The sequence below is a fragment of the Chrysochloris asiatica genome, unplaced genomic scaffold, assembly GCF_000296735.1.
Source record: "Chrysochloris asiatica unplaced genomic scaffold, ChrAsi1.0 scaffold00053, whole genome shotgun sequence".
NCBI lineage: Eukaryota > Metazoa > Chordata > Mammalia > Afrosoricida > Chrysochloridae > Chrysochloris > Chrysochloris asiatica.
In genome coordinates this window covers 19,158,448-19,169,602 of record NW_006408571.1, presented here as the reverse complement: position 1 = coordinate 19,169,602, position 11,155 = coordinate 19,158,448, and the positions used below count along the sequence as shown (strand labels likewise).

The window sequence follows — 11,155 nt, the reverse complement described above, 5'->3', positions numbered from 1 at the left end:
TTAATTCAATATTTACATGAACTTTTTGAAGCCCCCTCTTATAAAACTGAGCCTCCTGCCCCTCTTTCCTACTCAAGCCAGACCTCAAAATGGGCTTGACCCATTCTTTCTTTCTTTCTCTCTTTTTTGGTCAAGTACCTGAATTTGAATTAATATACAAGATAGTGTTCCACTATACACACACACAAACATGAAGGTGAGTCAAAAATTATCCACACTCCACTTACTGTTGGCTTTCTGTTCAAGGTCACTGCTGTGCAGGTTTGAATGTGGACATATATAAACAAAATATGGACCAATACTCCAAGGAAGGCAAAAGTTCCTTAAAAAAAAAATTGTTATTGGTGACAAGATATGGACTCATCACTACGAGTCTGAGAGTAAACAGTAGAGTATGGAGTGGAAACATCGTCAGTTGCTGACCAAGAAAATGTTCAAAAGTCCACCATCAGCTGGATAATTGATTTTTATAGTTTTTTGGGATTCTCAAGGGCCAGTATTGGAACACAATGAGGACAAAAGGTTCAACAATCAACAGTGCTCATTAAAGTGAGATGCTCTTTGAAGAACTGAAGCCTAAACTTCAGAATAAAAGCAGAGGACTGCTATCCAAGGGACTTGTGATTTTGCCCGGCAATGCCCGTCCTCACACCTCTGCCCACACTGTTGACATTCTACAAAACTTCCTTTTGAGGTGCTTAAGTATCCTCCCTCTAGTCCTGATCTTGCTTCATGGGATTTTCACCTGTTTGGTCCTCTGATAGCAGCCCTTCAAGGACGAAGATTCACCTCTGATGAAGTGAAAACAGCAGTACATTTGTGGCTTGCAGCTCAGCCTCAAACATTTTAAAATAAAGGAATACGGAAGCTTGTTGACAGATGGACAAAGTGTATTGAAAAGCAAGGAGATTGTAGAAAAAAAGAGAGATGTATTTGTCTTTTCCCAAAGTTGAATAAATTCTACAGCCAGAATGTGAATAATTTTTGACTTATCCTCATGCATGTGTGTGTATCATCTATTTATTACAAGTCATATCAGATAGTTGAGATAATGGAGGTGCTGCTAAGAAGCAGGACAAAAGGTTGAGCTCTTAGACCACACACTGTACTTGGAAGTCACAGAAAATGCTTGCTTAATGAAGAGTGAATGTAGTAGTCAGTTCTCCTTTTGTGCCATCAACACAAAAGAGAAACCTCAGGATATAGATGTTTAGGATAAAACTGAATAACAGCCGTACTTGTGACACCCACTAAGATGAGTTTTCTGGGCCAGGTAGTAGTAATGGCTCACACACACTGCCAGAGAGTACTGACTGATCTTTGAGAACTCTAACCCTAATTCTTACAAATTGTGGTTCACAAGCAATTACTCTCCTATCATCTTGATATAAAAATGAGTCCTTATACCCTCAACAAATACTTTGAAGCAATATAGTTTGCTGAATCTTCACTAAATATAAAGAAAAATGAGGTTTGTGAACTGTACATGATTGTATCTCTTTAAAGCACCCTGCCGTGCTTTATCCACAGGAAGTACTCAATAAATAGCTACTGAATTTAGAATGTTCTTCTTCCCAATCGGTGAGGTTTAATATATTTCCATTTCATAACGCCTATTAACTTTTCAGCATTACTAAGCCTATTTGAAAAAAAAAAAATCATTTTGGGATGTGTTTAAGAGTTCACAGCAAATACAATCTCATACATGATTAAAACTGTTAAATAAAGCATGCTTATTCAACACATCAGTAGCCATAGATAAAATGTGATTTAATTTAATCATTTGAATTTACATTGTTAATGTACAAGAGCATTTCTTCCAAACCACGGGTTAACACACACTAAAGAGCAATGCTGTTAGAGGAACAGAGAACTTCAAAAATCTCTGCTGTCTGAAATGAAAGCAAGGCATTCTCCATTAGCAGCTGGTGGGTTCCTGATTCCCTCCCGCAGAAGGTTTGCTTACACTGAGAGAGCTCTCCCCGCAAGAGGAGGAATCGTCTGCTTTAATTCTTGTTGTCCTTTACTGAGCTAGTGTGGTTACCATTCTGTATAAACTTGTGTGTCAACATTAAGACAAAAAAAAAAAAAAAAAAGAGGGAGAGAGAGTTGAACCGATAGATGACTTGGTAGACTCCCATACTTGTAATAACTATGGAAGCCGGTAGTACATTGGTTATAATGTCTATTTTCAGCACTAGAGTCTGAATAACTAAAATAAAATGTCTTCATTCCTTCCAACCAATAGATACCACAGCTAAAAAGTCTTCTTAAATCTGATGGGAGTATAAAGTAACAGCATTTCTCTTGGCTGTTTTGTTTCACTTTTCTCTATAGACATGAGAAAACCAAAGAGATTAACTTTCCAACTACTAATGGTGTATAAGAGGGTTATGTATGCATAATATTTCTAATTATTCAAATTCAATTTGAATTTGGTTTGAAGCTCCCTTGTATGAAATATTAGCTTTCCTGATATTTAATAATGTTTATTATGTTTGCATATAAGCTCAAAAAATTAATACAAAAGTGCTACTTTACTTGTGGTTATCTTTTAGTATCATGTAAATATTGTAGCTATGTTTAAAAGCCTGTTTTCCTATAATGCAGTTGAGTAGAAAGTTAAGTAGAAAGATCACTGGAAAGGAAATTAGTTCCTAGCCTTGACCTTGGGTAAGTCCTTACCCTTTGCTGGGCCTGTTTTCTCCTCTATGAATCTGAATAGTTGGATGAGTTGACAAGTCAGGTCCCTTCCAAATCTAACATTCCAAATCCTATTATCTTAATATAAAAATAACATTCTTTCATAAAAGCTTACACAAACATAATACATGATCAAATATCAGAATGACTCTTGAGAAAAAAACATATATAGTTTGCTATCTGGGTCATCCTTTGCAGCAATTAGGCAATTCATTTGGCATTTGTTTGATTGTATAATTTAATGATAATACAAACAGCATAGTTTTGTTAGTTTTCCTTTAAAAAGACTAAAGCAAAATGATTTAAAGCTAACCCAAACTATTGTGACATCAGAATGACATTCAAAGTTTCTTAGCAAAATGACCAAAGATATTTTGACTTAATACAGAGTATATAATATAAAGATTTTTAGACCTAAAAATCTTCAAACATTATTCGAATTTAGCAAAACATAAGCAAAATTTTAATATCAAAGTGCTAAACAGTACTGCCTTAAAAGTCACTGCAAATTAACCATAAGATAACTGCATGGGTAGAGACATTTATTGTACAAATGGTTAATAAAAAGACACATTATAAATATATATATGTAACCTGCTATATTTATATATATATATTTGTTTGTTTTTCTACTTGGTGTATCCAAGTCACTATGAACACCCCATTTAAGTACTTTGCAACTCAGCTTTCGAGAGCTGGTGGTCTTGCAATAAATACAGGCAAAGCTATTACAATATAACGTGCATACAAATGTTTATACAAATAAGGACACTATGCAACAAATTATTTCATAATAATATGGCATTAACAGTATAAACATACAAAAGGGAGTACGAACACGGAATGTTGAAATGCAGCCCACTAAATCCTTTCTAGTACTCACATTCACTCATTTTTATTTTTGTTTAAATAAGACTTACTTGCTCTCCAAAATTTTTCTCTTTAACTGATAGCAAAAATTAAAATTTTATATATATATAAAAACCTTACAATCCCTGATGTTTACCCTGTATGATCCAGTTCCCACTTACTTGCATGTTCTCTTCTAGGGATCAAATACTTGGCTGGCTCACCGAGGGCTCCTGCAGCTTCTGAATGAATGTGTCAGTTTCTCTAACTCCACTGAGTTAAGAGAACTCTGGAGAGGTTGATAGAATGCAACCAAAACAGTTGTGTGCAATCCATTTTATCATCTGAGCCCCCTTCAGGACAGCTGGTCAGTCAGGGCCAGGGATCTGGTTCTATCAAGATTAGCCCAAAAGTCTTAGATGGACCATACCTCAGAAGGGTTCTACAGGGTAGGTGGACAAAGCCTCTGCTAGAAAAATTAGCATGTGTCATTTGCTAACATGACTGCCTCCTTTGTATTTACATACAAAATAAAGGAGAGTTACTAAACAAAACTTAGTAAGACAGCACTTAAAAAATTGCACTTGTATATGGAAGTGAACAGCCATTATTGTTTGTCTATGTCTGCCTTATAGGGAATCCTCCATTTTCACCATTTGTTAAAGGAATAAAGCAATTAAGAAAAGAGAAATTCTGCCTTGTTTGCACCACACATGTACCCTTGATACAGGAAACATATTCTAAACGGACCAGTCTTAAGACACATCCTACCCTGGTAAACAACCCTTGGCTGTTCTTTTCTTGAAAATACAAAGCAACTCTAATTGTATTCCCCAGAAATAGTTTTAAAACAGTTAATATTATCCTTATTTTTTTTTTTTTTGCCCCTGCTGGGATAGCATCATCCAAAAGTGCTTTGTTAGCAGTTTCTTAGAAAACCCTCATGAACTATATACCCCCCACCCTCTTCCCAAAGCCTAAATATAAAACACAACCCCAACACAATACTCTGCAAGTTTTCTGGCTTTAGGTTGTAAGGAAAAGTGCCAGAAAGAAAAAAAAAAAGTCTTTGTTTTCTACAGGAGCTGCTTTTTCTCTTAAGGAAGGACAGAAATGGTCAGTGTCCAGATCCATCCCTTCACTGCTTGGTAAGCAGGTGCTAGCAGATGAGATGGCTGCCAGCTGAGGTGGCCCCTGCTCAGAAAGGCAGGGTGTCTAGGAAGAGCCTGTCAATGATGGAAGGTGTGGACACCAAGTCTTCCAGCTTTAAGTAGAAGATGCGCTGGAGGCCCAGGGTGCAGATCTTCCTCAGTTCTGCCAGGGCACGCAGGACCTTGGGTTCAGTGGGCTCCAGAGCCTGTCCCTTATTCTCGTGGTCTTTTAAGCTACTTGTGATCTTGTTGCATAGCTCCTCCACTCTCTTTGGTTCTTTTAACCCATGTCGTTCTGCAGAGGGATAGAAAAGAACAAGTTTAGCAGGCAGTTCCGTCTTAACAGGCCTGTGTCCAGTTCTGTCAGTTGAGATAGCAAATTACAGCTAAGGGTGGTCTCCCACTAAAGCAGGTATCAAGCATCTCCACGACCTGAATGCCCGTCCTGTCATTTTCTAGCCGTGTGCCCTTGAGAAAGTCTCTTAACTTCTGAGTATAGTTTCCTTAGAAGATGAAGATCATGATCACACCCCATTCAAGACCCACAGTTCCTGGCATGTAGTCACACTGAATGAATGACTGCAGGGTTATTACTTTGCATGCATCTTCCTAGTGAGAATGCACAAAAGCCCTATCTGTAGGCAACTCTTGTAAGTAGAGACTGGCCAGTGAACTAATGTTCCCTTCTGGACACACTCACTTGCTGGGGGCTATAAGGTCTGTTTGCTAATGCAAGGGCTGCCCGCAGGACCCAACTCAGAGTTATTCTTGTGTCTTCATGTTAACCAACATTGCGAATAATTCAACGTTGTTCCTTTTCCCACTGTCTCCAACCACTCACCAGTTAAAACACCTATTGACCTATAGCTGGCACTCCGTAGAAAATACACATGTCCTCTTCTTGCGGAGGTAGAACATTCAGATAGAAAGTGGGAGGGGGCAAGAAGGATGTGGCACAGGCGTTTTACAAAGTATCAGGACTTGAATACTAGAAACTTAAGAGATTTTACAAAATAACATACGTATCAGATGACCCTCATGTTCAATGCTATGATCTTTCATTTCATGCATAAAATTAAGTGGTTTTCCCAGAGTCACATAGCTGTTAAGCACTGGGATTTGAACCTAGGACTTTAGTGTGTCCTCATGGCCCAGAGTGATGAGAAAGATTCCTGGACATCCAGAGCACATCGCTCTGCCCTCCCTCAGCAGTTAGGTAGTAGAGCCTTGTTTCTAAGTGAAGGACTTGGTTCCTTTTAAATTAGTCTAAGTTGTCATCTCCCAGTATAACTACATGCAAAATAGTAATTCTTAAGTGATGTAACACAGCTTTCCAATGGGGAACCAAGTGTCAATTACAAATTTTCCCTACATTTATCTTATAGCAGGCAATATTTTTATAAGAAATATTTTTCCTTACAGCAAAAGCCAATCAGAAAAATGAAGCAATTACCCAGACTGGTTTCTCTTCTCTGGTCCAAATAAAAGTGATATGGGAACCAGGAAGTCTGCATTCTTCCCCCAGCTATTTACATATGATTTAAGTAAGTTCTTCCCCTGCCAGGATTATCTGTAGTGGGAAGAGGTTGGATTTAATGTGGTACTAAGGTCAGTTTGAACCACAAGGTCAGAGGTTCAGACTCACCAGCTGCTCCTTAGAAACCCTATAGAGGGTCTCCTTGGGTCGAAAACCGACTTGACGGCACTTAACACCACCACTAACAATAAGCAGTTTGTGATCAGCTTCTAATGTAAAGGTTGGCAGCTCAAACCCATCCAGAGGCACAGCAGAAGAAAGTCCTGATGATGTATTTCTATAAAGCTTACTACCCTTGAAAATCGCATGGAGTACAGTCCTAATCCGACAACACATGGGGTCCCCATGAGTTGGAGTCACCTTGACAACAGGTTTTGTGTTTTAACGTCCCTTCCAGCTCTGCTGCATTATTATCCAGGTGTGATCCTGACAATGGCCAGCATCACCTCAGTGCACTGTAACTGAAGGTGTCTCATCTCAATGTAACATCATACAGAAATTAAGGCTACAAACCGGGGAGTCAGACAGACCCATGTTTCAGTTCTCAGTCTGTCACTTACTAACCATGTGGTCTAAACTCTCTAAGGCTCAATGTCCTCCCAGGAAAATGGGGTTCACAGGGGAGTAGATAAACAGGTATTTGATGAATCCTTCTTCATCCCTCTCTGTGTATCATAAATGTTACACAAAAAATTATAACACAAAGTGAGGATTATAACAAAACCTACCTCCATGGGTTGCAGTGAGGCTCAACTAAAGACGATGTCATGTAAAAATGTTTTGCCAACTGTCGAATGCCACACACATGGTACAGTCTGCCCCAAGACAATGTCTGACACATGGCTAGTGGTTGGCAACCCCAGGACCAAACAAAAGGAAATAAAACCTCCAAATTTCCAAGTTTTGCAGTCCATGGACTTGCTTTCTCCAGAAAACAGCTAATCATCCCAGGTACACTCCCTGCTCACTGGCTTATCTTTACTAAGTATATAGTCCCAGACGGTGCACTTCAAGAGAAATCCCACCTGCAGTGGTGTTCTGCCTAAAGATTTTTTTTTTTTTCCAAAACAGAAAAGCAGACTGCAAAATTGGCAGTACATTTTAAGAGCTAGAAAATGTTCATAACCTCCGAGCAAGTAATCCCACTCTTGGAAATTTACCAAAGGAAAAATTCAACTGACGAATAAAACTGTATGCACGAATATATTTGGTGCAGCCTTATCACAAAAAATAATCCCCAGCCAAAACAACCCCACCAAAACAAACACGCTTGGAAACAAATGAAAGATTGAAGAATGGTGGTAATGTTAAATAAATAATGATATGTCTCTATACTGAAGGATCCTGCAGTCATCAGAAAGGACAAATGTGAAGACTATGAAGCAATATGGGAAAATATTTAAAACATTAAATAGTAGACTATTACACTGAATCTAAACTGTGATTACATCTAAGTCAAAATGAGTTCTGCATATAGATACGGATGAAAGGAAACAGGAAAATGAAAATATTTGGGGGATGCTGTATAGCTTTTGTTCCTTTCTTTTAAAATAATCCAGTTCATGCTGTTTGTACAATAAACAATGTTAGAATAGAACAAGCCGAGGTTTGGTCTTTTGTGAAGCCCTCTAGTGTTTTTTTATGATAAAAGGTACAATGTAGCTATAACAGGATCAAACAAGCTTCTTGTTAACACTAAATTCTATTAATACTGAGAAATATCAAATTAGGTTCACAACCTAGGGAGAGCTGCTTTTCCCAGAACAAGAGACCAATCCATTGATTCCAGCCTTCCCTTCTTTTTAGAGCCTCCAGGCTGACATAATACTCAAGATTTCATATTCATTATCAGGGTAAAGAAACTAAGCAATGTGTTGGCTGGATTTCGGGAGGGGGTTGATTACAGAACCTTGTAACCAGACTTTCTCATGGCCAAACTCACAGAAGGTGCTCGGAGTTCTCCCTGCTCTCCAACCAGTTCAGACTGCTAAATAACTATGGCAACCATTGTTTATTCAGTGAATTCAAGTGGAGATCGATACCTCCTGCCAGCTGGATCAAGCCAAGCCTGGAATTCCTTGAGGAATTCAGAGACACTCCTGTTAGAAGCCAAAGGCACCTCAACGCTTTTGTTGTTCTGAACAGCTATTAGATTTGTAGCTTCTTTACTTTTTTGGAAGAGCTGAGATAAAATTCAGTCTCCATGCATACCGCAGCCAGCAGTCAGCAAGATTTTCAAATCACTAGGGAGTCAATAAGTGTCTAGGACCTTCCTAGTAATTTGAAATTGCTTAAAACCGCCATCACTGACATTTTAGTTTAAGGCCCCCCCACATCCCCACCCCATGCCCCCCCGCCTTTTATCTTTGCAGCTTGGTGAAATGGCTGCAGAGCTGTAATACAGAAAGAGTTTGTAAATTCTGGGAGGAATGAGATATTTGGATTATCCTTCTGCTTAGAGAATTAATTATATAGAGAGTCTATTAATTTGAGATCTTTGTTCCCCATTGAACAATACAAGCATCTTGGTATTGTGTTTTGGTCTAAAAACTATTTTACCAATGCTTTGGTATTTTAATTCAGGCATTATGAATTGGAACTTTAAAATATAATTTATAGAAATGGTTCAGTAATGGATTAATGTGTCATTTTCATAGTGTATATGAAATAGAAGGGACCTGAGGTGTTTAGTTCAAACTCCCGCTTAAGACAAGAATCTCTACTACAAGATACTCAAAGTAAGTGTCCCACAACAACTGGCCTGTGGTTCATTATTTCACACTGATAACAAAAACATATACTCCCAGTGGCGCTGTGGGATAATGCACTAGACCTCAAGGTCAGTTTGGACCACAAGGTCAGTGGTTCGTATTCACCAGTCGCTTCTCAGAAGCCCTATAGAGGGTCACTATGAGTTGGAACAAACTAGATGACACTTAACAACAACAATAGCATAATATATTATGGTCTGACTTAGATGATTTCATCTCACCCTCAAAGCAAACCTGTGAATTAGGAAGAGCAAAGAATATCTTTAATTAATACACATGAAGGCTACAGCTCAGAGAGCTCACTAACTTGTCCAAGGATAAAATTGTTTTTGTTGTTGTTAAGTGCTGTTGAGTTGGCTCTGACTCATAGTGAGCCCGTATAGGGTTTCCGAAGAGTGGCTGGTGAGTTTGAGCCACCAAACCTGTGAGTCAAATCAACCTAGTTCTAACCCCAGTGTCTATACTGCAGCACCACACCAGGACTCCAAGGTTAAAATTAGCAAGTGGCTAATTTTTTTCACTCCAAGTCCAGATATATTTCCATGATTCCAGGCTACTTTCCATCTTTAAATGTCTCTAATTGTTAGAAAGCTCCTTCTTATCCAAAGAGAAACCCACCAGTCCTGTAACTCCTTTTATATGGACTTTAATTTATGAATCAATGAACTTTTGCAACAAATATTTATCAAGTACGTTTTCAGTGCCAAGCAATGGTATAGCCACTGGGGTTAGAGCAGGGAACCAAACAGACAACAGAACACACACCTAACCTGAGAGTGGCCTCAATATCTAAAGACATTGTTGGATTCCTGTATATTTTAACGATCCATGTCACAGACATCTCTGCTGGGAGAGTGAGGAAGAGAAGAGGGAGAGAGGAAAAAAGAAGCGAGAGAGCAAGCGAGAGATGGAGTAAGAGGGAGCGATGGAGTGACACAGAGCTCTTCTGATCTGTGCTGATGTTTTCCCTCTTCACTAAATAAGATCTGCTCATCTTTATAGATTTAGATGAAATATTTTTTCAAGGAAGCGTGTCTAGCCTCCGTCTAACTACTGCTCTCTGATGGTACTTCGTTCTTTCCCTTTGCAGGACTAACATGGTTTGAAATGATCTATCTTCGAGACCATTGCCTGCCTCCTTGATGGAATGTCAGTTGCTGGGGATGTGGACCTGACCATTTTATTCACCATTGTCTCTCCAGCACCAAATGCAATGAATACTTGATAAATGTGTAAATGAATAAAAAGAAATGGAGGATCAAGGACCTGTAAAAATGATGAAATAAGTATCAAATGTGTGGTTGCTCAGAATAAATATATAGGCTGGGAGTCATAAAAAAGCTAGGAATAAGGAAGAACTTTACAAAATCTAAAAATGAACTATAAAACTTCTAAGAAGTCAGCAAAAAATGACATTTTAATCCTGCTTTTGTAAAGGAGTTGCAGGGTGGTGCCAACAGTTAAGACGCTCAGCTGTTAACTGAAAGATTGGATGTTCAAGTCCACCCAGAGGCATTTTGGAAGAACGGCCTGGCCTTTTATTTCTGAAAAGTCAGGCACTGAAAACTTTGTGGTGTTCAACTCTGATGCCATGAGTCAGAAACACCTGTTTTCCTACACTGTGATTAGCATGAAAGTGAATTATTTCAAAATCATGCAGAGTATCTAAATTCCTTGTGAACCTTGATGTGGTCCTAGGAGACCTGAACTGGGGAATCGAGAGACCCGAGTTACAGTTTCAGCTCTCCTACCAGTTCAAAGGAGCTCTAGTAGCGTAGTGGTTACGAATCGGGCTGCGAACCTTAAGGTCAGCTGTTCAAAACTACTAGCCGCTCTGCGGGAGAAAGATGAGACTTTCTGCTCCCGTAAAGGTTTACAGCTTCGGAGACCCTGTACAGGGTCGCTATGGGTCAGAACTGACTCGATGGCACTTAACAACAACAACAACAACCAGTTCACTGTGAGACTTTAGGCAAGACAGTTCCCCTCCATGGATCTCAGTTTTCTCATCAATAAATGAAGGGCAGTGCATTAGACCAGACATGCATGCACTTACTCAACCTCCCTCTTTTCCATTTCAAAATATCTCTGTTCTCATCGGATCTCTCTTTTCATCTCTTGGTTTCAGAAAAGCTCTTCCTTCC

At 39.0% G+C, this 11,155-nt stretch overlaps 1 protein-coding gene across 2 annotated transcripts in view; it reads right to left on the bottom strand.

Moving 5' to 3' along the window:
- Nucleotides 1-1,751: 1,751 nt before the first annotated feature.
- Nucleotides 1,752-11,155, bottom strand: part of NR4A3 (nuclear receptor subfamily 4, group A, member 3) — a 43,701-nt gene continuing 34,297 nt past the window's right edge. For both annotated transcript variants that reach the window (XM_006863152.1, XM_006863151.1), the window contains one exon: nucleotides 1,752-4,998. In XM_006863152.1, the coding sequence (XP_006863214.1) occupies nucleotides 4,751-4,998 (248 nt within the window). In that variant the 3' untranslated portion in view covers nucleotides 1,752-4,750. The remainder of the gene's footprint in view (nucleotides 4,999-11,155) is intronic.